At 38.9% G+C, this 27,733-nt stretch overlaps 1 protein-coding gene across 1 annotated transcript in view; it reads left to right on the top strand.

Moving 5' to 3' along the window:
• LOC148405053 (receptor-type tyrosine-protein phosphatase U-like) overlaps window positions 1–27,733 on the top strand; it is a gene marked incomplete at its 3' end in the record, with an annotated part of 58,217 nt that overhangs the window by 6,611 nt on the left and 23,873 nt on the right. The window contains exons 2-6 of the mRNA XM_088407296.1: window positions 6,503–6,584; window positions 10,671–10,786; window positions 12,361–12,535; window positions 16,012–16,305; window positions 25,650–25,967. Coding sequence (XP_088263422.1) covers window positions 6,503–6,584; window positions 10,671–10,786; window positions 12,361–12,535; window positions 16,012–16,305; window positions 25,650–25,967 — 985 coding nt within the window. The remainder of the gene's footprint in view (window positions 1–6,502; window positions 6,585–10,670; window positions 10,787–12,360; window positions 12,536–16,011; window positions 16,306–25,649; window positions 25,968–27,733) is intronic.

Here is a 27,733-nt window from a genome sequence, read left to right as displayed (position 1 = left end):
AAGTTATTGAATTTTTTTCACCTTGATTGCTCACTGAAATGATTTACCAACAAACAGTTCCACATAATTCAATATACTTTAAAATATATTACCATTTTCTCCTATTTGTAGTCTGGAGCTTTACAAACTTGTCTTCCTTCTCCCTATGTATTATTGATTTTTCTAGATGATTCTGTGGAAATATAAAGATCACCTTGAAAAGTTTGACCAGAAGATGTATCTGTGATAGTATGCACCCTTCCCCTTCTTGGTCGGCCTTTCAACTACGAGGAGTATCTTCCCATCAAATATTTAAGATGTTATCTAGCCCTCCAGACAGGCTCCCTCCGTGGTTAAACGTTTCCTCGCTTTCTGTGCTTTACATTGAGCAATTCTCTTCTTTCCACTTGTTGATAGTACTTCAATTTCAGAGCGCAAACAAGTTTGCTCGAATAAAGGCAAATGAAGGAAGGCATCATATCGGGGAAGCAGTTGTTAAAAAAGCCGTTGATGAAAAGCAGATAATTTGCTAGTGTCTCTGGTGTCCCCAAACACTATAGTGGCAACACAAAATGAATGTCAGCAAAGAGGTGAATGAATGATGAAGGAATGGAAATCACTGTGTCCCAAAAAAAAAAAAAAGGATAAAATCCTTGAGCACAGCCTAATTGAGAACCCCAGCACCACCAGGACCTAGCATTTGGTACTCACCCCTTCAGTCATTTAAAAGTCTTCCTCGATGTCATACTCCCACATTAAGCGCACTGTCTGTGTGCACACAGCGACTTTGCATTCAAACCCGTGTCCTCGAAAGGTTTCATAAGTCCATCAGTTCTGGTTTTCGCGATTCCCTCGGGACTCGGTCCGAGATAAATTCTCCGTCATTGTGGAGTGACAACATAAACAATCTCATTCACACCCTTACGAGAATGATTCGCAGCCCGGACAGCCAGTCCAAGCCTCTTCAGTAAACAAACAAATAGAATAGTGTTCCCAGGATAGGATAACATGGGACCACCAATGCGCTGCATCATGTTATGTTGCTGTGCCGCGGTCCGTCAACTTTATGCAGTACTTAAAAGATCTGCTGCGCTGCCGTGCACCGCACTTCCACAGTTCAGAAAGCACCAAACAGGAATAAGAACCTGATGTTATCCAGATTTGCAAAGAAAAAAACACTTCTCACAGACTCCACATTTCTTCTCCTTTGATGATTGAATGAGCCTAAAAATGTTTGGTTTCCCTTCTCTGTGCTATTGTCATCAAGACGAAAACAGCAATCACTTTCCTTCTGTTGATTGGCACTGTAACATGTGGACAAATATACATTTCTGTTTGAGTCCTGATTCTATCATTCACTTAAAAGTTAAACTGAATACTGTATGTAGTCACCCATTGGAAATGAAGCATGCACAACTTTACACAAACGGAGTTTGGTATGTTTATGGAAGTTTAGAAAACGTTTTATTTTTTCTATTTATTTTTTTTAATCTTGCAAGTTAACTATTGCTTCTTGATTTGCTTGTTTGTAGCCATAAGTTGCTACCTTCACATGCTCTTTTCAGACTTGTCAAATAAAGGATTTCCACCCTATAGCAAACGTGAGGTTTTTTTTCTCTACCACCATCAACATACCGCTTTTTAAAAATCCTAATCAGTTGCTCTTTAAGGACACTAAGAAACGGGTAGTCAATTACGCTGTCTTACGGCACAAGTAATCAGCATTAGCGTTAGCAGCTAACTACAGTACGTAGTGGATTCAAATGGAGTCTGACATTTCAAACTCAGGTCCATATATGCATTAAACATTAGTAACTGCAAATATTTAAACAATGTGGTCTTTCTCTCGATCTATTAAAGCGGACATGTAATAAGAATGATGAGGGCTTAATTACGTTGATACCGTATATGAATATATTTGAAATGTTTAGTGGAAAAAAGCACCGTCCCTACAATCCATACTTAAATCAGTGTTAAAAAAAAAGGCCTTTTTAATGTCTCAGTTTGTCATTTTATGTATCTCAGAAAGCAGACGGGAGTAAATCATGACGATGCTTTGCACACCTATAGCTTGAAGCCGAAACATTGTTAATCAAATAATTTTGATTCTACATGTCTTGAATCTGTAATAACTTCTGAATTCACTCATATACCTAAATCTGAGTCAAATTGAATTGGGAGAGAGTCAAAGTACCCACCCCTCGTACATTGGGGATGTCACTTCATGCATTCTTCACTGATATACAGCCATGGATTTACAATTTCAATTTATAAGTAAGTTGTTCAGGTGATATCAAAGTTGGATGTAACTTAAAAAACTATTTTGAGGTTGGAATGCATTGTATTTTTTTTTCCATTTTTTGTGTTTTCACTAGTTAATGTGTTTTCATTTTGTCTGATAACCCCCCATGGCGTCAGATTGAATAATTCAGTTGAGCCCTCATGTTTTTTTCCCCTTCATTACTTAACATTAGTTAGCTTCATCGAGGGTCCGCCTCATAAAGAAAGGCAACTGCCTCTTCTTATCAGGAAGGAAACTATCTTCCCTAATAGCCAAAGATGTTTGTTTAGTGGACTGTAGAAACTACCCGACAATTTGAGAGAAAATTGGAGAAGCATGCCTATTTCCAATTTATTTTTATTCTTTGGTTTTCAACTCCACATGATACACTGCACTTTTTTTGTTTATTGTTTTTAACTTGTTTTATAGTTTATTTGATTTTTATCTTCGTACCGCTCTTTGTTATGGAAGTGGATGTTTTGAAAGTGTTTTATAAGTTAAATGGGTTGAAGGAGTCGTAGCATACCAAATTGTATTGCTGTTTGGAAGTGTGATGATAAGAGAGGTAATTACTGCTACAAACTGCTACACTTGTTTTTTGTTTGCTGGGTGAAAGAGGGCATCAATTTAGGGAGAGGATTTATTTGTTCAAGCGGACCTGGCGAATAACGAAGAAAACATGTCATAAGTGAGGCCGCTATTTGAGCAAATGCATTAAAATTGACGAAAAATCACACCGGGTTATTGTTCTGTGATAAACAGTTGTCTTTGCATCACATCTTATCGCAGTAACATCTACTTGTGGCTCCTTCAGTCAAAAAGTTGCTGTCAAAGATTTGTAGGTGATTAAATTCATGTCAGCTAAGTCTGAAAATGTTTCTTTCTCCACGCTGAACCTGTGGCTACGAAAAAGCCCTTCAGCAAATACAAACTGAGGGTTTTAGACTGTGTTCACTGCACTGTCTTCTACCCTCTGGCATTTTCTGCCTGAGCAGATTGAGTTTGGCACATGACCTTTCGTCTATTATATTTAGTGAGCGGTATATCTATGGCAGGTCTAATGTTGGGTGAAAGACCCTGTGTCTAAGGTCTGAAAAGTCAAAAAAGAATTTTATTTTTTGGGCCTTGAAAACCTCTCTTCATGTGTATGCAAACTGTAACTAAAAGCTCATTCTAAAAGCCAACATTGATGTGTTATTTTGATCAATCATTTTTAACTTTTGCTTTATTAGTTGATGTTCTCCGCTTTTATTTTAGTAGAGAGTCAAATAAGTTATCAGATCGTAACACAGGCGTATGATTATTTATCCCACTGGCAAAGAGGCTTTGAATAACAATTTGGAGGTTGCTGAGGTTTCCGAACAATCAAGCTACTTTGCAGTGAGGAAAAATAGCTTCAATTAGACATGAAAATCATTTTTTTAATCTTTTCTTTTGCATGAATTAACCAAATTAGGCTTTCAGGCTAATTTGGATTTCAGTCTAATGGCATGGTGTCAAGTTTCCAACAGCGATTTAGTTTTGAAACATGATGACTTTTACTCTCTGTAAATTGTATGTTCTGTGAGGAAGGCGGAGCATGTAAAATTTGATGGATTGTGACAATAATAATGGTAATCTTTTCTGTGAAACATTGCGGTAGTTGCAATGGTTCTATGAACAGAAAAACAAACTGAACTCTACGAGTAAAATAACATTAAAAATGATATAGAGTAGACTTTATGCTAATCTGATCGGCTTGATCGTGATCGATATTTCCTATGTAATGCATGATGAGTGATCGACCGTAATTTTCCGAGCGATCGGTTATGCCATTGTTCTGTTCCGTATATTATATTTTGTGTGAAGGTTTTGAATGGCGACATCATATCTTTCATTTTCACTAGTCTTTTTGTAGCATCACTTCCTTATTTGCAGATTGAATTCATTTATAACATTATAGTAATTTACCTACAGTAAGATGTTGCATTTGTTATTTCTCTCACGTTGTTTTTGTTTCACCTTACCAAACTTGAATTTGACATCTAGCCAGTTCTTGCATGCCTTCTAAAGGTCATTGATGTTTTTATCTGTGCATCTTTGTCAGGTTTAGGCATGGCAAAAAAATTATTTCTTTTATTTTTATATATATATATATATATATATATATATATATATATATATATATATATATATATATACTGTCTATATATTTTGATACTCCACAAATAGTATTCTAGTATGTGCAGTACTTTAATTCAGTAAGTTATTTAAATAGACATGCCTCATGTCGTTATCGGATCAGTGATTGGTTATTTTAGTTTTGTTTAGTCGGTTATGTTTAAACTCGCTGACGGGTGCTCGTGAAGGGCCCCCAAAATCCTGATCATCTAAAGTCTGAATATAAATGTGTTATTTAATTAATTGGAGTCTGGGTGTGCTCTGGATCAAAAGACTTTTCCCTCCATTAATTCTTTTGACCCTGCGTACACAGAGCAAATTCTTTTCAAATTGGATTTTCCTTCTGATTTCAGCCACTTATCTTTCTGGAACCTTTTCTCATGATCTCATTATTGTGTGTTTCCACGTTTCATGCCTGAAATTTTAATACAATTTGGGTTGAATATGGCACAAATAATTTTGTTTTTAGACAACGCTCCACTTCTATGTACAGAAATTGGCTCATTGCAGGTTACAAACAGCTCAATATCACATGACACATGACATGCCTTGGGTCATAAGCTAGATAAGATAGAACAGTTGAATAGCGCCAAACTCAGTGTTTTTGTGTATTTATTTATTTTTTAGTTCAGTGACATCCATTCTCTTCAAACTGAAAGATGAATTTGAAAAGCTCATTCAAATGAGTTTGGCTTTACAGTCTTATTCTCAGTGACTGATGCAGAATTTAGGGATGGTAAAAAACTTAATTGGTTTTATGTGAAGATTTTATGACTGTATATACCTGAGCAGATTGGGCTCTAGTTTATGACAGGCGCCCCACACATATGGCGCGTAGTTGGCTGTGCCTATGAGAGCACAGTAAAAGTCAAAAATCAGTGATAGTAGCCACAATGTAATCTTTTGGTCAGAGGATTATGAAAAACAATATATCAAAGCAAGGCTTTCGATCAAACGCACAAATGGAACGTTGTCCTTGGCTTTTGAAAAACAAAGCTCACCCTCGTGTCTCATAACTCGCACCATTATTGAGGATGGTGATTTGATATTGATTGGGTTTCACATAGCTTATTGTTCCATAGGATAGTACAGACGTTTGTCCTCCCTTGCGTCTTGCGGCCCTGCGCAGCTGCACGATATGCTGTTATGGTTTCACAGCAGCCTTTGCTCAGGATGTAAAATGACTCATGCGCCACATTGTGTGCTTGCTGATAAAGCTATTATTTCCCTTGGCCCTGCGGACTCAGGCAAAACTTATCCATCTCTGTTCTCTGGCTTGTTTGTTTCTTCTATTTTTTATCTTCTGGCTTGTTTGGTGTCAACAGATGTACTACAAAGTTTTAATAGGGTTGTTTGTAATTAATGTCTCTGCCGCACAAAGTAGGGGAACCAGACGTCCCGGTTTTGAGCCTTGCGTTATGAGTCCCGACAGATTTTTGCTAGCCAGTTTCATCCCACTTTTAAGCAAGACTTGTCCCCGCGTCCCGTTCTTTTTTTTGTTGTGTGTGTTTGCGTGTGTGTTTTTAACTTCAGTCAGCAAGCCAAGTGTTTGGGCTACGGGTATGTCAGTCACAAAATTGTCATTGCGATCTTTGTGAGAATTCAATTGAAAAAACAAAAAAACCCAAAAAACAACAACCGTTAAATTACTTTCGCATACATGTTTGCGGCATAACAGAACTAGAACTGCTTTCTGCTTCCGTATCGGAGAATCATAGAAAATGTAGTCAGACTGAATGCGATCTAAGTGACTCTGGCGGCGTTTCCAGTGTGGGAATATTCTGCCGATTGAATTCAGTTGTATGAAAAATATTGTGCCAGGAAAAAAGTGCTAGCGTTCAATGATCAATTACTTACTGAAGTGGGTGCTTGTTAGAATGTATCGTTGGCTTGATTTTCAGCAAAATTGTGGGGTACTTGTTTTTAACTTTGAAATGCTGGTCACCCTAAGCAAAAGAGAACAGAGTAATGTTGAATGCGAGTTGTCAATTGTGCATTGAGAATGGCTGTCACTCCATTATAAATATGCCTGGGGTTTTATTAAAACCTGCTCATCTTGCTGTCATGTTTCACTTTTTGCAGGTACTGATTGAGGCTACTGTTTCTACGGAACAACAAGGATACATTGCTATCGATGACATCATGGTGCTCAACTATCCCTGCTGTAAGTGACACCTCTGACAATTTGTTGCAAATACAGAAGGTTGCTGTAGGAAAAAAAAAAAAGAAAAAGATTTAACGGTTTTATACACTTCAAAGCACCATGAAACATAAATAGGATGAAGAAAAGTCACGGTTGATCATCCTGGTTATCCTGAGGGATACTGCTATTAAAACATTTTTGAAGGCCGAGTGTGACGGTGAAAGACGCTCACTTTCATGATCTCTTGTTTGGATGTCAGTGTTGAGAGCTTTAGGTCATACATCTCTTTGAAGGATTTCATATATATATATATATATATATATATATATATATAAAAAGTCTCCTTACAGTTGGTGGCTTTTTGTGCCCTAGGAGAGGAAGTAAAGGCACCAGCTCACTATGTTGCTAGCCCATGGGGACTTTGTGTGAAACATTCATTCAGACCCTTGGGCCCGGACGTAGTCTCTCAGGGTCACTGTGTCTGTTTTGCTGAATGTGTGAGCTCTTGCCAGCGCATGCACATTCATCAACTGTGCTTGGCAATGCTTTGAGGTGAACTGCACTGAAAGGTTCTAGGATTCAATGGTATCACTCATTATTGTTGGTGATCATGATAAACCGACACTGGGTCGCACTTTTCTTTTTATCAAACAAAAACAACAACAGCCTGGTTTACAGTCTCGAGGCATGCTCCTACTGGAGTGCCCACTCCTCGTTCCTCTCTGTGACCACAGATGGTCTTTTGAAGGCTCCCACTGTGGCAATTATACAGTTAAGAATCTCATCAAGACCTGTGCACATCTCACAATGTGGCGCACATCCAGTAAGCAGTATTTGGCAGCACGCAGTGTGAGTGAGAGAAGTAAGATGAAATCCGAGGGGAGGGAAAAGTCACTATGAAAATGCTCATCAAGTTCACTTCTGTGTAAATAACTTAGCATTTGTTCTTTCCCAAACTTTCGTAATTAGACTTTGGATTTTTCGAACTTTCCAATCATCATTATTTTTCAATCATTTCCTCTACCAATGGTTCCCTGTCATCATTAAGCCAAAGCACACATTTTACATTGGTGCTTCGATAATGAGATTTTTCCAATCGAAAACGTCAGAAAATCAATGTCAAGGTAAAAGTTCACTTTGGGTCATTCCGTGCCAACTCACCCTCAAAATCTGAAAATCTGAAAACCAAGCCTTTTTGTGGTAGTGATGGTGATTGTGATTGATGGCGATGGTGCAGCACTTACTGTAATTTAAAATTTTAGGTCAGTAGTGGTTTGGGAGCCACGGCTTGGACAGGGCACCGTAGCTACCGAACCCCTGCTTGGATTGACTTAAAGTGTCGATTTTATTATGTCGCCATCACTATCAAGAAGTACACCAAGACAATCAAAATCGGCTTGGTTAAACCCAGCGGGGGAATTGAATGATACCTTCACAAATGACTCACTTTAGGATCTATTCAGTTTACAGGTACAATTTTCAACAGCCGAAAATGACCTTGGTTAATGTTCTATTTTTTATTCATGGTCTTGGTCTAGTTACTGAAGGCTCAGGTGTGCGCCTTCCGGTGCCATGTAAATCCTTTACTGCCATTGATGACTATAGATGTCAGAGTTTCATTTTTATTGGGCTGGCAGGGAATTTGATAAACATCCTGGGCTTCCATGTTTCCCACATTGCTAAAAATTTTTTTTTTTTCTCTCTCTTTTTGTTCTCAATTTGGCTTCAATGTGGTTTCAAAGTACATTCTGTATGCTATTATATTATTATTACATGACAAGAGGTTGCTACACAGGCAAATTGCAACTTTCTACCATCGCACAGATGGTTTAATTGTCCTGTCTGTCACTTTATATGCGTGGCATAGGTAGACTAACAAAAATACAGCACATTATTTGCTGTAAATACAAAAGGCTGAATTAAGTGAGTTTGAATAGTTTCCCGCAGCACACCTAATAATGTCTGATGGCACATTAACTCATTCACTACCGTAGTTGGCTTAAATATGTTAAAACTCATTCATTGTCAGTAACAGCTACATAAGTCAAAAATCCATTTTAACTGTGAATGAGGTAATGTCTCACAGGACAATGGTTGGGAATAGTGTCCTGCACCACATTTTTAGGTGAATTTGGCTTTAGAGCCTATGCCATTATACTCAATGATGAGATACGCCTTAGACAGAAATGCAGGGCTGAGCGAAATCGGGCTTTGACTAGGAATGGCGTATGGACAATGGAGCTACAGGTATGTCAACCACAACACTCTTGATGCCACTTGCTGTAAGTTGTCTCGATTTGAAGAGCTTGTCATTTTGGGAAAAAAATTATATTCAGTATTTATTGGATTTAACAGCTTCACAGACATCAGCGTGAAGCACAATTTATACAGATCTGACTCATTTGTACTTAAATGACAGCTGAAGTAAACCAACCGCACATCAACAGGATGGGAGCCAAGTCCAGTGTGGACTTTTTTTTTTTTTTTGCCAAAAAGTTTAATAGAAATAATATATACATTTACAATTACATTAGATGCTTCTCTCCATGACTGAGGTTTTGCTGCTTTTCTGTTCTGTTTAAACATTAATAATGGGGGGATATTCTTTATTCCTAGAATGATAATTGCATAGTACAAAAATCCTTTCTTCCTGTATTGATGGTTATCTGAAATTTTCTCAATCATCAGTGTAAAGCTTGAGGTGTATCGCAGAGGTTGCTGTTTTTTTTTTTTTTTTAGCTGTAATTGGTCTAAAGACAAGATTGTCAGCTTATCGAGAGTTTCTGCCAGCCTCTCAAGGTCTCTTTTTTAAGCTTATTACTTATGATGCTATTTACCTGCTCTGGAGAAATGTGCTTGCTATCATTGTCTATTGTGCACACACAAGATCAACAAGTCACCATATTCTTGATCTGCTATAGAGTGCACAGTGGTGAATGCGGAAGCAAAAAAAAAATAAAAAATGTTAGCGTCTCCCTTATGCTTCACCTTCACTGTTGCTCTGCCATCTTTTCCTGTCAGTCATCGGGAGTGACAACTACACACATCCTACCCGATTTCTCAGACATGGCAAGCCGTACGGCGGAACTTATACGCTGATTTGGTTCTGCCAGGCCTTCTCTTTTCTGCTCACTTGTTAATCGTGGAATTGGGTGAGAGGGTTACACCCACACTGATTCATTGGCAGCTCAGCTCAGCATGCCAGGACATTATTAGTCAAAACGTGGAGGATTGACGCTTTCGCTGGCTTTTCCTTCACACGTTCACTCCCACACTCTGCTCTGAATAGATTGCCCTTGATTTAAAATGTTATGTTCTCTTACAAATCACCGCACGTATACACAGGAGTAGACTTTTTATTCACGTCTTAGTGACATTTTTTATTGAATTGACATACCTTTCACGATATGGTCATATATCATGGTATTGAAATTACAGCTCTAAAATACATCATTTTAAAGTCTTTTTTGCTAAATAGTTATTTTTTTACATTATAAAGTTTTATTTTTTCAAATGAAATATATAATACATCATTTGGTACAGTAAAAACATGTGCCATGCTAAATAAAAATAAATATTTAAATCAAATCAAAACAAATCTTCAGGCGCAAAATGTGTTTTTGCTCATCAATAAACATATATATGATTTTCTGATTGAACACATCCAATTTAAATGCACACTTAGTATAGAATAAGTAGTAGTATAAATAAAATTCAGAAGCTTAAATTCTGAGGATTAGGACAATTAAAATTAAAACTGTATCTAAAAGATTAATTGATCAGGAAAAATAATTCTCAATCCCTCAATTATCAATTCATTTTCAAACAATCGTTTAATTTTTGAGACCCAACATTTATTTCTTGATGTGTTCAACGTTTCAATGACACACAGAAAAATCCTCTTGAATTAAAACAAGTTGTTTGCTGTACGCACAAACAGTTCCGTACTGAGGCAAAGGAAAGCAACACGGAACAGACCGATTCGTTCTCGCAAACCAAAAATGACTGTGTTCGAGCCTTGATAAGAATGTGTCCTCTGTGGCAGGCTGGCGTAGTGAGTGGCCGAAAGGTAATTCTTCCTTCTCTCTCCTCCATACGCCTTCTTAGATAAGGCGCCACATTTCTCCAGGCTTGGAGATGAGGAGGTCAACGCGGCACAAAATGCAACTTTTCAATGCGTGGCTGCTGGAAAGGCTTCCGAGGCTGAGAAATTTCTACTGGAGGTGAGTGATTCATTTATCCAGGGATGAATTGACTGTAGCCGGTTGGACTTGGATTCCAAATTGAAGCTTTTACATTTTTTTTTATTGCTGTATGCATGGTTAAAAAAAAACAGAAAAATATTGCCCATATTCAATAAAAACATACTTTTCACAACATTTGTTTATAACATGGCTGACTTTGGAAATAACAAGCTTTGCTGTTATTCAGCCCTGGTGGCAAAAGTAGTAGTAACAATTTGAAATAGTTTTCTTTTGCCCTAAAGGTACCAAAGCTTTTATCTATTACCATGCACAAGTGCTTTGTACGCTTGACCTTACACTTACAAGGTTACAAAGGTTGTAATCAATGTTTCTGAAATGCCATTATTGATCCGTCACATCACAACACAAAGAAACTTTTTATTTGAGTGCATAGTATCAGCTGTACAGCAATCTGTACTTAAATTTTACTAATTAAATATTGGCTAACAGTATGGAAGCCACACAGAGTGTAAAAGGCTGCGAACGTTGTCTGACTGATTGCGCAGAAAAATGGGTTTTTGATTTCTTGTGGTCACAAGATTTTTCTCAGTGTAACCTCAATGACTGGCTTCATGTTTGTCCTGTGGTTTGTGTGGTCTCGGGCTTAAGTATAACTGCAAAAGAAGCAAAACCCAAATGTTTCTGCTGTTCTCAACATGCTCACGCGCCAATGCTAGCACAACTGAAAGATTAGTATACAAGCATTCAGTCGACAATTTCTCTCTTTGAGAACAATGTCTCATTTTAATTTTTATCTTCTCATCGTGACCAATTTAACAAAAGTGTGGCACTTTCGGCGCATCACTAATTACTAATGTCTTAAGGGGATTATGTTCACTTTTAATTAAGCATGCCTAATTGTCTAATGAGTGAATTCGCACCATCCGGATCAATGATGTTTTGTGAGCATTAAATTAGAGGAATGCCATTGCCACTCTAATTAGATTGGACAATGGTTTTTACTACCGATTTAACAACTAATATACAAGTCTATTTTTTAAACATTGTCTCACTATTGCTATTCATCATGAATATACTCCTTTAGTTTTTCTGTCATGGTAAGAACCAGTTAGTTTTATAAAATCTATCATGTAATCTGTGGTTGTCAAGTAATTTGCTGGAGCTTAGTTGCTGGCCATTAAAGTATAGTTTACGTTCTACACCATGACAACGGCATTTGAAAGGTACAGACATTTACTCTGTAGGAGGTCAGAACAAATTTCCCCATTTACTTGTATTCTCATTCTAAACACAGACATGGCAAATGTCGATTCAAGATACACTTTTGGAACAAACGGGGGAGGAAAGGAAATTAGAGCATCTTCACTTCACTACTGCATTTTCTTACTTTTTGCAGATACATATGTTAAGGAGATATTTACTGAGGTTGTTGTTGCATGGTCTAAACATTATCGTGCTAAGTACTTGTCTACTAGATCTCTTCTGCATTCAGTTTTGAGAAAGAAGTCAAAATGTGAAGTAAACTTTGCAAACGTGGCTGTCATGGCTCTTGCATGCTGTTTTATCTGACCTGGTCCCTTCCTGTCTTCCAGAGACACAATGGGGAGATTTTAACCGGCGCGTCGGTCAAGCACTTGAGTCACCGGCGTTTTGTGGTATCATTCCAACTCGACAGTGTCCAGAGGTCAGATCAAGACCTTTACCGCTGCATCACGCAGTCCTCTCGGGGATCAGGGGTCTCCAACTTTGCGGAACTCATTGTCAAAGGTAAAGCTTTGACTTGTTTGTCTCTATTTCAATAATGTTCCTTTTTTCTTCTCATTTTTTTCACTTGAGATTATTTGATGGATGATGAGGGGTAGTGGTCCACCGCTCCTGAATACAAACCGCCACCCCAAATTTCTCGAAAGCTAGACACTACGACCATCTGACCCGGAAAGATGTCTAATTGTACAGTGTGTGCTGATAAAAAAAAAAAAAATGTTTTAAATAGCACGTACATGGATAACAATCTTTATATATTTATTTACGTAATGCGCATTATGTAAAAAAGACCTACCAAAGAAAATGCACCATCGTGTCACACGGCAATGATGTTGTGAAGGCCAACTTCAAAATAAGCACACCGAATAATACATGGCTAACAATGCAATAGCCCTGGAGCACTTTTATTTTGAAGTTGGCCACCATAGCTGTGTTCACAAAGTAGCTAACTTAAGTGCTTGTGACTCATTTTTATTTACATCACTTCACCAACTAATACAACACACCACTATTAAAAAGAAGTCATTACAGTTGCAAAAAACCTGCTGGTCTATTACTCTGTCAACGTATGATACAGCGCAAGTCTCCAGCGTTAGCGCTAGCTCCTAACGTGGCACATTCAAATGCAGTCGGACGTTCATACTTAGAGAGAAAAAGTTCATCATTGCATTAAATTTTAATACCTGCCAATGTCCAAACAATGTGGGTTTTCAATCAATCTATGAATGCTGACATATATCAGGAAGAATGATGGATTTGAAATTATTTTGATATTTTACTTTTTTATTACAATGCATGGTACATCTACTTAGCTTTACAATATCTAATCAAGTAACATTCTCCCATTCTAGTGGTGTGTATGTCAATGAATAACAATAAAGAATAAATCTGCCCTAGGTATATATAATGTTTTCATTTCATTTACCTAAAGCAGTTTTAAGATTGAACTAAAAAAAAGAGCAAGTTCAATTATATTCCAAACCACGGTATGCATATTTTCATCAAACATCTGAGCTGTAATTAGTTTTTACATATCCCTAGCAATGCGCGAACTTACTCCTGGTTGGGAAACACTGCATCGCAGGAGTTCATCACACAACAAGTGCTGACCCCTTTTCATTAAAGGACCCAAGGTCTTCTTTTAAAGTTATATAAAATAACCGCCCTGTTTTTCAGTCGCTGCTCGTTGCAGACAGTTCTTGTTACAGTAAAATATCGGTCACGTATAATATAGTGACTTTCAATCGCAAAATGGTGGACACGTGTACCTTGATGACTAATACCTGCCGCTTTTGACTCAAATGGAAAATCTGCGGTTGGAGAATTCAATCTTGCCGACATGTATGTGAGAGCCGGAGTCATCGCCGGCTTCAGCCTCCTGTCATAAAGCTGCTCACTTGACTTGGTCTCCTGCAGCCCTGTCATATCATGTACCACAGATGGTGACCTCAGTCCCATTACTCACTCCAACCCCACAGTCTGACACCGCTTTGACAGCATAGTAATGACATGACTGCGAGGTGGTTTGCTGGCAAAACATATCAGGCCTCAGCAAAGGGACAATGAGAAGTGGAAATAAGAATGTGACATTCTCACTCTTCTTCCCCTTTGATGACCTTTAGCTCCACATTTTTTAAGACCAAGCAAAGAAGACTTGGATACGGAGATGTTTTTCTTTCTTTGATATGTGCAGTGTTTACTTCTTCCATACATCCATTTTCTATAGCCGCTTATCCTCTTTCACAGTATATGTTACATACTGTACATACATGTCTCTTTTTTGATTTTCCGTCATTATTTCACCAGACTCTGTAAAAAAAAAAAAAAAAAAAAAAAAAAAAAAAACAGCTGCTATTTCTCTGCTTTTCTCCCAAAATGTGGACCATCCCATTGGACAGTGGTTGATCTACCTAAAAGCAAGTGGCACTGATTCAGCCCATTTGTTTGTACATTACAGGTCAAAAATTTGAATACACCTTCAAATTCAAATGTTCTCTAACGCAGTAAGGAATTCACGCTTTTCCTGATTATTCAAAGCAATGAACTATCATCTTACTCATAAAGAATCATCCACTTCATTAAGATTACTGAGAACATACTGAAAAAAGATGCTGTTATCCAGGCAAAGCTACCTACTTCTAGGTGATCTAAAAAAAACTTGTCCTGTTTTGATGACCTTTTTTTTTTCTGCCAAGTAAATCTATCAATATTTTGCCATATTGTTGATGAGCCATTAAAAACATGAAATTTTCAAATAATAAAACACTGAATTTGATGGTGTTTCCAAAGTTTTGAGTGCCATTGTAATTTTATATTTATTACACATAAACTACAACTGTTCTGTCTACCCATCTTTTGTATTGCTTTAGACTGATAGATTAACTGCCAGACAATCACAGGGAACATATCAGTTAACAGTCCTCAATTAACATGCGATATATTGTGGAAGAAGCTAGAGTATCTGGGGAAAACCCTCTCATGGATTAGGAGAACATACAAACCGCACACTATATGGCCCAACAAAGATTTAAACCCATATCATAGGTTCAACATTCGATGCAAGTCGTGCTTCTAATGATACAATTGTTGGGGTTTAATGAAAGTTAGCAATTTCGGATGACTCAAAATCGACATTTCTGGTCTGTGCGATTTGTAACATTGCTACTGGTAAGCTTAAACAAAGATGAGCAAATAGTTATAGAGAGACGTTTTTTTTCTTTCTGGTATGGAGCCGTCTAAGAGATTTGTGCCACACTATTTCCCCCTTACCCAAATGCCACTGTCTGGATGGAATTTGGTCTTTCATTTTGGTTCAGTTATTGACGCCTCAAAGACGAGGAGCCGTCGGCGAAGGAAGCTTTAACGGAAAGCATCAGGGTAGAAGAGGGGTGCGCTACCGATGTATAAATCCTGTTAAGCGAGGGCCCTCAAAAGACAGGGGCGCCTCTGCTGCAATGACAGATTAGTCACAGCCACACATCTAACTGTGATCTTTTCTTGTGCTTTGTCCTCATTCCTTTTGCGCTCCCTTCCTTTCCTTACACTCCTGCCCATGTAATTGTTCAGCGGCTTAGCTGTGCGAGTAACTGACCGTTGGGCTTGAAATTAATCCCCAGTGTCCAATCTCAACTGACAGTAAGGAGAGTCTCCTCTTTCATGCTGAAACGGATGAAGGGCGCCTAATTTTTCTGTGGCAAAGGTTGCTTCATTGTGTTCACACCTGTTTTTTCACATTTCCCTCTGGTTAATGTACGCAAGGTTCTCAATGCCTCGTTAATGGGTGTGACTAATCGGCTATTTGAACGCCGCATGACCTGCTCGCATCCTTCGGTCTCTCAGGACCCATTTAATTCTCTGTGGTTAGTCAGGACTGTGTTTTCATGCAACCGATAAGCTCATTAGCCAAACTGTACATGACTGAGGCAAATGCCTTCACTAATATCATTTTTTCTGTTCTTTTTTGAACCATTCCCTGACAGTACCACCTTCGCCCATTGCGCCACCTCAGCTGCTGCGTGCCGGCTCCACTTACCTAATCATCCAGCTCAACACCAATTCTATCCTTGGAGATGGGCCCATTATTAGGAAAGAGATTGAGTATCGTGCCAGTCAGTCTCCGTGGTCTGAGGTGCACGGAGTCAACATGGTCACCTACAAGCTGTGGCACTTGGATCCGGATACGGAATACCACATCAGCGTGCTGCTGACTCGGCCGGGAGAAGGAGGGACGGGCCCTCCTGGACCTCCGCTAGTGAGCAGAACTAAGTGTGCAGGTGAGTTCACATAGCATCTTAGAATTTGAAGTCATGCCTCTGTGAGCTCTGAAAGAAAGTTCACAGATGTGTGACAATGACACAAACTGGCATTTCTACAGAAAATCACTTCACTCTCAAGCGTCTTCAAATATGGGATGTAACAATTAATCGTCTAGCGATCGAGTTTTCAAGTAACCCATAATGATTTTCAAAAATTGATTAATGGTTTGTGTTGCTTAATAACTCATTCACTTAAAGAATGAATGAGTTCATTTAAAATAGTCCGAATGCTCGAAATTTTTGTCTTTTAGCAATAAGTATTTTCATGTGTTTGGAATCCTCCATGATAGCAGAATTCTTATCAATAGTGTTAAGTCAACATAAAACCTTTTTTTTTTTTTTATTTGCGTTGAAACAATAATCAACAGGTATTTTTCTGATGTTAGAGATCAAACCTCAAACTGAATCAATATTTAAGATAGTGTATTTTCTGCATTTCACATAGTACTAGTTTTTTTTAGTTATGTTTTCTTTTTTTTTAATAATGTTACAGGCATTCAAACATGTTTAAAAAAATTTTTTTCATTGATTATAAAAAAAAAAAAATCTGACTTATTCACTTGAAATTTGAATTTTATTTATATTTCCGTTGTGTTTCGGTAACAACATTATGTTCTGTAATATGACATGTCTCTGGATTTTCTATTCTTCAAGCTAAATTTAGTTTGTTGAAACCAACCCTTAGTAATTAAAAAAGACCACTGGACAGAGCTGTTTTGTTAAAAAAAAAATGTAAGCAATATGTATAAAACATCATATACAGTATATTCTAATTCTGTTAATGCATTTGTCAAAGTTTAATTTCATGACCAAATTAGGCAGGAATTGAAGTAATTCCAAAGTTTCAACTTACTCTCGCAACTGTATGAGAATGCATTTGGTTGTAAAAAATGTTTTTGTGCAGATTTCAGTTTTGTGCATTACTCCAAGTTAATGATTATAATGCGTTTTATACAGGGCTGTGTATCACACATATACACACTCTCTGCGAAAATCCCTCTTTGTGTCATTTTTGCTGCTTTGTGTACTCATCTTAAAAGTTGTTTCTCAGCAAAGCAAGGTCATGGTAGCGACCACCAAATTTCTGATGGGCCAGAATCAGAGCTGTTTGAGACGTTGTACACTGCACCACACTTGCCCTCAACTCAAATTGAAAGTGCCAACTAAAAATGTTTAAAAAGGGCGCAAAGCATGCCTTATTTCAACTCAGCTCTTTTAATTTGCTGCTTTGCTGTTATTTCCAAAAAAGATGATTGATTGCGATTTTGGGTGATTCTTACAGATCAAAGCTAAGATGTTCAACAGCAGCTCCCTGACGATATCTAAAATTAAAGTGCGGTATTGTGACCATCGGGTAAAATTCAATCAGAGTGGAAGTGATTGACAAGTTGAGACTCAGTCGCTGTGACACACTTATCTCCTTAGAAAGGCTACATTTGCTCTCACTGCGTTCTCTTAACTCCGGAGCTGAAAGCACAGAATAAGAGACTTTCTCCTGGCAGCACGGTCATATCGATTTGACGCTTATTTGAAAGATAAGAGCTGGCTGACTATATTAGCTAGCCTAAAGCAAGCACCTTTGCTATCTACTGAAGGACATAGAAAGTTATTTTTTTTTTAAATCAAATGAATGACAAGCAGAAAGTTGATAACTGACAGAAAGTATTATCAGTCCATACATGTATTCACTCATAATATTTGAAGAACTTACTTTGCATTGTAATTGGAATATGTTTGTTGTGATAACAGTTGCCATGCAGTTCCTCTATGGTGCTTCCATTTGCTCTATTATGTTATATTGGATTTAATGTCTGGCTATTTAGGCTCTAGGTTCTCAGTGACACATTGCCAGATCACCAAGCTCAAGCTGTTATTTCAAGCAGCCTTCCCAGTTTCTTTTCAGGTCTACTTTCCGAGTCTAGAATTGAATTTCCAGATCAACTATCCTATATGTGTGTGTGTGTGTGTGTGTGTGTGTGTATGTGTATGTATATATATATATATATATATATATATATATATATATATATATATATATATATTTCTACTCTTATTCTGCCTTCCTAAATCATGTCTTTAAAAGTGGGCGTATAGGCTTAACATATGCCAACTAGATGATGCGTAGCTCAAGTCACCTGTCTATTGATCAGTGCTAAAGAGGCCTAATTTAACAATGCGAACAAAACCTTGTGATGCCTCCCTTGCACATACTCTGAATAATGATATTGCAAAATTAATTCCGTGGTCCCCAGTTGGGTTTCCTTCAAAAAGAACATTTTGCTGTGCCTGTCAACATCCGTCCTCCCTTGTCATCTGTCAAAGTTGACATAAAACACCAAGGGGGTTGAGCAGCTGTGCGCCGCTATGCTTCAATCTTGCATAGTGTGCCACGGTAATGTCAACGTACACACTCAGATGAAGACATTACTGCTGCCTGTATCTGTATGTCGCAGACACGCACCGAATGGAGAGCTTTAGGTCGCCCAAAGGCAGTCGTCATGTCATTCATGGTCATCACTCTTTGTGTGCCCAACAGTCTCTTCCTGCCATATACCATCCCTCACAAATCTCTCTACTGTGCTTCAGTGGAGCACACCAGGACCCCTCCCCAATGACATATTAAAGCCACCCTTTTGTCCCCACAGCCAAAAAGAACCTCATTCATCAAGAGCCATGATTGAACTCACAGCCCTTTCTCACCCCAACACCCATGCACATCTCTAGCACTCAAAACATGAAACACAGTAAATAACAATACCAGCAAGGAAGTTAATAGTAGTCCCAAACTGAGTGGGGGACAGGGGGAGGAGAAGCCAGTGTGTGATAGAGAGTGTGGGCGAGCTTATTTTCTCTTTGTGACATTTAATGTGCACAGTGAATGCGAGGAAGGTGAAGCAATAAAAGCTTCATAGTTGCTGGTGTCAGTGTTTGTGAAAGTCATTAAACTCTTTTAATGAGCATTTACATTTCAATGACTGTGGCATTGGTTTGTTCAGTCATGTGGGATAAGTAATATTATGGAGCTGAACACTGATAAAAAGAAACTTGGATGCACACCAAATCAGGATAGGTGAAATCAAACAAGTTTTCTTATTCACTTCCTTCTGCATTGTTTTCAACCGTCTGTTAAAAATTAAAGTGAGGGCTCTGTGTGTGTGTGTGTGTGTGGGGGGGGGGGTGTCAACACAGTTTGTCAGACCTCAGCCTAATTACTTAGGTCTCGGTCAGACAGGCACACAGTGAAAATCAATTTAAAATAGCACAATAAAGGGTGCTTAGATTTCTGAAGATTTGCCTGCAGGATGGTCAACTTATGCCAACAATGTAAAGTGATTGATAGAAAAATCAACAAATTGTGAATATCATGTTTTTGGACTACTGCACGCAAGCCTGTTGGTAAGGCAGGCCTGACCATACTGTATACTGTCATGCTCAAAGCGCTTTAATGCGCAAATCTCACCAATTCGTATTCACACATCAAATGAGGTTGCTACTATGCTGGGTGCTGCTGGATCCACTGGAAGCAAATTAGGGTTCAGTGTCTTGCTCAGGGACACTTCGATATAGTCGCAGGGTCAGGAATCAAACCCATAACCTTCCAATTGGGAGATGAGCACTCAACCACTAAGCCATGCTGTCTTTCTACCATTTACCCTGTGCCCTCCATGCAGCAGTTTCTGCTTTTCAACAACAGGAACCGCAAATTCTATTCATGTTTAAAAACGGCTGCTTTTTCAGATTTAGTCCCAGGACACTTTTTTTTTTTTGTGCCAAATGTCTCCGATTTTGATCGTCTTTCACAGCTCCGTGCTTTTGTGCGCTGATGTGCTCCACTCATTGTTACCTTGAGATGTAACAATGCAAAACTTCTCCACCTGGTGTAACTCACCTTCTTGACCTTCCAGCAGACTGTAATCACCATCACCTCAGAGCTCCATCTGGTCTACACTTCCCCTGCTGACCCCAAATCCGAACTCCCAATACTCATTGGCCCATTGCTGTTGGCCTGATTAAGTTTAAGCATTAGAAAATTGATGGTGGGGCTGTTGTGGTGAGCTGGTAATTATCTGGTGAGCATTTGCACACTATTTGGAGGAAAGCACATTTTTCTAGCTTCAGTAGCCATGCCTTGCCACCATGACTAATCTGCCCGACCAGGCAGAAACTTCCCCTCCCTTCCAATCATGTTGGGTAGCTGACTCCACCATACCAATACTTTTCCTCAGGCGGGTACTGTAAAACTAATCTCCGTGAATGTGAACATGGTCGCTACCTGCCATCCAGGTGTGCTTGATGAGCCATTTCTTTAATTATCAGCACAGAGCATGAGCACAGCCTGAAACGCCTCAAGTAAATCATGGAGGATAGGTGAGCGTTTGTACTGCAGGTGGTCCCTAAAGTACTCTGCGGTAATAGGCCTCCACCTGCTTCTGGGTCATTGAAACTGCCCCTGAAAGCCCCCGGTCATGTTGCTCTTGGTCTGTATGAAGGGAGCCAACACTAATGCCAGACTAAAATTAGGAATATATCCAGTGCAAAGGCTGACCGCAAGGAAAACGAATCAATCACACTACACAGATTTATGCGCTGGCAAGATTTGAAGGACGAACATTATAGACTGTTGTATAATCTTCATAATATCCATGCTTAAAAAAGTCTCCTCTTTCACAAATATCACATTAAGAGAAAAATATGGAGAAATAAATGTATCACATATCCCATATCGTCCTGAGACCCGGTCTTTTCATTTGTGGCAACTAGATGGTTTTTGATGCATGTCTTTGACTCACTGGAACGACGCTACTAAGGCAATGTCTACACGTAGCCAGGGTTCTCACAAACTGGCAGTAAAGGTCTCTGTTTTGCCTTATTTGCTATACAGTACAGGGTTTGTTTGTTTTTTCCTCATCGAAACCAAATCTTTCAAAACCTCTGGCCAAAGTGGAGGTTTTTCCATGTCCTCGTGGTTGCTTGTAACCAGCTTAAACTGGAGATTTGTGTCATCGCGCTACTCTTTTTTTTTTTTCCCGCCAAAGACACAGGTACTGTCAGAGGCGGATGTTCTTTCTGATTGGACGTGTCAGAGGCGGTAATTGTTTCTGATTGGACATAATTTGGCGACACGACTACCTACCTGGCAGGCTTGTAAGTGAATGTGCTGAATTTGTATGGATGTGATTTCTTTAAATAAACAACAACAACAAGGGGGAGACTATGCGGGTTTAAATAAGCCGGTTACATGGAGACAAGGCCTAAGTTCTATTGTGATCAGTTGATGACATGCTGGCCTTTCTAAAGCTGTTTCATTTGTTCAGTTGGGACGTAACAAACGTTGCTGTTTTGCTGAGACAAAAATATTGCCACAGGAATTTAATGTAAAAAATAGTGAAGGTATGGTGATGTGCTGCTAATGGAACTGGTATACTGGTGTTAAGACATGATATGACTGCTGACATTAGTTACATTTAGAGATGAAGCTGTTTGGGTCATGTCTACATTATGATACAGTAATGTCTTTTTGCAGAGGACAAAGACTATATGCTGGTGACTATTGTAATAGTGTCTTTCTACATGGATTCCTCCAACATTTGTTTTCAGTTATCCATTGCTTAACAAGTTCTCAAACCTCTAATACAATGCTTATAATTACAATTTCAGTGGTGTTTTCAATAGTGTTAGCATTAAGATAATCACACCTAGCTTTAGGAAGGCCATTTGCTCTTTATAAATGAAAGTAAATGCAAAATGCTCTCTGCGAAAGTATGTTCTATGCACCCAGTGCTAGTCTAAAGACTACATTCTGATTGAGATTGTGTTTGTGAAATATAATCAAGCAACAAAATACCCCTGCTTTTATCCTTCTCAGAAGGTGGCCATTTTGTCTGCTGTTGATTGAACATGACAACACTGTTGCTTAGGGAAAGACCAAACACTGCTCAGCTTGCAAACATCACACGACCAAATTTAGAAAACAGGTAAGACATGATTGGTCTGAAACATGATGTATTTTTCAGTAAAGAGGAAATAGCATAATGACTGCCCCTGAAGAATAAAATGAGTAGATTTTGCTGCTCAATTCATACGCCACAAACACCATATTAACTAGGACGCTTTGTACAGACCATAGTGGGGGTACACAGTCACGGCGTCTATACTTACTTATACTTATCCTATAATTACTGATCTTTTTCTTTATTTGTTTTTAAATCCATTGTGATTGAGAATAAACCAAAATATGAAACGTCATCATCCAAATCGATATGAACCTTACTATGTGTATGTGCGCTTTAGGAATGTTTTCAATTCTCGTACACCGAGTGGAACATAAGGCACGGACGTCCTCATATGTTTGTTTTTTCTCAACTGAGGCAGTCAGTCCAAATCACCCTCCTTGGCTGCGATGTACTGTCCCGTGTCACAGTTTTAGGGGAGCCAACAAAGCAGAACCTGTCACTTCCAATCTCACGTCCGATCTCTTAGGATCTACATGGCGCTGTGGGCTTTCGGCCTTGTTGGGGCGGCTGCAGGGTGTCAGCGAATGGCTGCCCGTGGCACACCAACAAATAAGACGAGGCAAGGGTTGGCACGATGTCCACTTTGAGAAAAGCAACAATGGGCACACTGTGGCCTGTTTGCTGATGCTTTTATCAACCCAGCTTTTAATGGCCTCTTTTTATTTCGCTCGGTCTGTGCAGACTATCAATTATGCCGCTAAAATACTTTTCAGCTGCTCTCAACAATAGAACTCCTACTTTTGTATGTGTGCTCTTGTTTATGGATCCATTTCATCACATTAGAGGTTGGAGTCAATGTTTTGGTCATTTTTCTGTCTTGTATGAGATGGTTGAAAGCAAATGAAAGGAGAAGGCCAGTGACTGCAGAGGCACTCTGTGTAGATTGGAAATGTCACAGCATTTTACTTCACTATAATTGCGACCACAAGCAGTAATAAATGTAAATGAATTTGGGCATAGTATACAATGTTATGTTTGTGTTGTAGTAGTGCTTGAGCATGCACAATATAGCAAGTGAGGACATGATAAAGTAAAGATACAGCAATATAAAAACGAGTTATGTATATTAGGATATTAATAGATGGGATATTTGCATGCAGTGTGCTAGTGAGCATCTTTCAAATTGAATTAGTCAACTGCTTTCTACCGCCCCTGCTTAGTGATGCACCTGCCATCTCATTCAAGTTCCATGCTCCAGTCAGTAAAAAAAAAAAAAAAAAAAAAAGTCTTAGCTGAATCACCTCCTCTGATCTCCCTCGAAACCCCATGCATCGCCCTTCTGTCAGTCCCCGCCTCCCTGCCCTTTTCTTATCATGCTATATTTTAATTAAAAAGCAGTGCACTACATTATGTTACTTGACAAAAAAGGCGTTGACTGTGTTAATAACTGATGAATGCCCCTATTGATAGTGAGGATGTCCTTGGCTTTTAGTCCCCAGTTGGGATGCCCTCTTGAACACTGGGGGTTCTGTGTGTTGCTCGACAAGAGCCTCTGTGTATCTTTGAGTATTCATGAAAAAGAGAGTTGTCATTCTTTTAGATGGACAACATTAACAAAGCTATGACCAGAATGAACTTGCTTTCTTCTCTAAACATGTGATGACCCAGCAATAAAAATGCCTCGCAGATAACATCGCCCTTGCAGACTTCCAACAGTTTTTAGTGGAAGTGAGGATTAAAATAAATACAGGCCAAAACACATGACTGGTGAATATTCAAAACTGAGACTGGGGCTTGTTTGAGCGCTACGTCAAGCTGCATAGTCTGTTTAATTAGCACACGTGACATGAGTTCTAGCTGTGCTCTAGGGGGGGCTGCAAGCAATCAATAGAAGATGGTTACTTGATGCCATGGTCGCTTTTTGGAGGAGGACATCCGAATGACTCCCATAGTGAGTCAGTTTGTGTCTAACCCGAACCCAGATAACAATAAAGCTCACAGTGTGTTTGTGGATTCTGGCCTGCAGCTGGATAGTAACTGGAGTAAACGCGTCCGTGCATTTAAAGGGACATTTCTAATACTGCTTTAGTAGCAATCGCGAGGTCAATTCGACCGCCTGCGCCTTGGTAACAAATAAGGAGAAGGTAAAGTGACGTATGCAAAATAGCTTAGTGTCAGTAAAAGGGATACAGACCCTCATGTGCCATAACAAAAGTACTATTCAACTAGTAAGTCGATGTTTCATCAAAAGATTTGTGAAAATATTTTGTGAAAGTTGAAAATTTCATTAGTGCACAACGCACAGTTGTGAACTGAAAGTCATTCAAGGTCATTCAAGCACCATTCACATCATGAATAAGATATAAGATGAGATATACAAAGTTATCTGGAGTAAAAAGTGCCTGCTTTGAAGAATCTAATTTGTTACCTTTATTCTCTTTTTATTCACATATTTTCTTCATAAAATATGTCTGTCAATATTTTGATGTTTTCAAATTTTTTTATGACTTAAGTATTCAATGTTCAATTCAGATTTTTTAGAGAATAAACACCAAAGTAAGGCTGTTTCCAAACCTTCAGCTGGTGCTGTAAATCACTGCTTCTCAAATAGTGGGGCGGGCCCCCCTAAGGGGGCGCGAGGTGATGCCAGGGCGGACGAATGACCCCAGGGAAAAGGCTTTGTTTTTGTCATACCAAGTGTCATTGCAATAAAATGTCATCTTTTTTGTGTTTGTTTTATTTCTTTTTTTTTGGGTTTGTTTTAGGAATAGCTGTAACCAATATTAACACTGTAAAAAAATAACAGTTGTTGAAAGTTGATTTCTATTGCTTTTTTCTTTTGTTAATGTTCAAAAGGATACAGGTTTAGGTATACCTATAAACTTTTTATAGATAATAGTCTTATTTATAGTCAGTCGAGTTGGCTAGGGGCATGAAAAGTTTTCTCTTTCCTTGGCAAAATATAATTGAAAAGCACTGCTTTGAATGCACAATGCAAGATGAGGAAAAGAAAAAGCCAGCCAAGCCACTGCAACAGCAGTGCCCGGTTTAAGATGTACAAGCAAGTCCTGTAGAAGAATTCCCTATTTTTAATGCAGTTGTCAGAACAAAGAACAAGCGGTGTCAGAAGCCAGTTTGTACCCCAAGCTAGTGAAGGGGGCCATATGGCCTTGTGAGTTGGAAGCAGAGTTTGACCAACAAATGCGCATGTAAATTAGGACAAAGAGAGTTCTGTGAAATATTTCATGCAGCCCACTTTCATGTTTTATTTCCAAATGTAGTTTACTTGATCATTTATATTTTTATGAGTAAGGTATATCAATTAATCTGATGTTTCCACCAATCTAGAGCCCATGCGTGCACTTCGGGGACTGACGGCCACCGACATCCAGCCCAGGCAGTTGTCCCTGCTGTGGGAGATTTTGGCCTTCAACGTGACACGCTGCCACACCTACTCAGTGTCCCTGTGCTACCGCTATACCACGGCGGGAGGCGGCGGTGGGCACAACACAACTGTGCGTGAATGCTTGGCTGTGGAGCACAACGCCTCACGCTTCACGCTGCGTGATCTGCCACCCTACCACGGCATCCATGTCCGTCTGTCACTGGCCAACCCGGAGGGCAAGAAAGAGGGCAGAGAGGTCACCTTCCAGACCGAGGAAGACAGTAAGTCCCGGGAGGAGGTCGGGAAAAAAAAAAGAACCAAGGCGCAAAAACAAACAAAGATTTGATGCAAATTTCTATTTTTTTTTATTCATGGAAACCATCAGTTACACTTTGTCAATCAGTTATTCCTGTGGTAAAATGAACAAATTTGATCACGGGTCACTCATTAACATGCACGTACATACAAAACAAAACGACATCTTTTAGTGCCATTTATTCAGCTGTTCCTCTTGCTGGTTATTAAAGGGGAAGCCAACCCCCAAATTTCCTTTGCAATAATTACGGACAACAATAATATTGTGTTTGTGGAATATGAATTTATCAGCAAAAATCCCAGGGGGTGGCCATGGATTAAAACAGGTGGATTTTGCTGCTTAATTCATATTTCACACATGCGCAATTAATGAGAATACCGTTTTTACACTAGTGGCGGTTCATAGAAATTATTATTGTTAAAAAAAATGGGGGATGACCTCCCCTTTAATGAGAGCTGCCGCCTTGCATATTCATATTAAGAAAAGTTATGGCAGTACCAGGAAAAATAGAAGCCTCCATGAGTTATATCATACTGTAGGAATATTAGAATTACAATATTATGTAACCTGTCATTTGAATATTCACGTCATTAAATTACAACCTTATTCTGAAAAATGTATCCCCATAGCGTGTCAACTTTTTGTTCTTTACGTTACTGCAAATAGAATGATGAGGGTACCGATCCAGAATGTTAGTAGGGTTCCAATATATAATAGGACTGCTTTCCATGTTTTATTTTTTAAATTTGAATTAGGTCGCTGTTTTGGTCTGTGACATTCAAAATAAAAAAATCAGGCTGAAAAGACTGAAAGACTAAATAAATCTGATCAGAATAACTGTTGAGAGGCTGAAATTCAGAGAATTTGGACAGCTTGAAGTCACTGTGAGATTCACATTGCCAATACTTGCACTACTACTATACAATGATAATATTTCATGGTTAAAGACAGTATCAGCCAAATGTTTGGACACGCTTCTCATGCGATTGAATGAAAAGATGTGTGGAAACCTTTGATTGGTACAATAACTACTGCAGCACAGCAGGGGACAGGGGAGGCCGCCCTAAAGGTCCAGAATTTTTAACCATTTTTTGGATCAAGCTGGAGCAAAAGCACTTTTGAAGTCCTTAAATACACAAACATGGTTTGTTCTCGTAGGGTATTTTTTCATCCATTCTGTGGTTTTACTTAATTCTCTAAAAGCATTTTGTTGTTTGCTGTATTTCGATGTCTGCCCGAGCAAATCATCTAGTACATACATTACATTTCTATCGGTGAGCTGAATCAGGCATTAGATTGTCAGTGATTACCATCTGCTGTTTACTAAATGCTAGCAGTGCAGTGTTTGATTTAAAATTCGGTACAAGTCAAAGGATGTGGCTGCCTGCCAGCCTCATGTGTACGCTGCTGTTTCAAGCACGTGCTTGACAGTCATCCAGAGTTACTATTGTTATTTCATCTAGATGGATCACATGAATGACTCCAATCGCTTATTTAACTCCCGATGTTAGAATTGTTGAGAGCTTGTTCTGATCGCTGCTTTTACCAGTTTCACTCGCCGTACGATTTGTAGCACATGGCACTACATGTGTGATCACATCTCATCCATCGTAGGCTGTTAAGTAAGTTTTCCAAGCTTTTACAATACATTAATTCAGAGGATGATGTTCTGACGGGCTGAATTAACATAAAAGGTGCTCTTCATAATTCAGAAAATATATGTCACCCTAA

This window comes from Hippichthys cyanospilos, unplaced genomic scaffold (genome assembly GCF_059441005.1).
Source record: "Hippichthys cyanospilos isolate Australia breed blue-spotted pipefish unplaced genomic scaffold, RoL_Hcya_1.0 HiC_scaffold_73, whole genome shotgun sequence".
NCBI lineage: Eukaryota > Metazoa > Chordata > Actinopteri > Syngnathiformes > Syngnathidae > Hippichthys > Hippichthys cyanospilos.
The sequence above is the reverse complement of the archived record's forward strand: the minus strand, read 5'-3'. Positions and strand labels throughout refer to the sequence as shown.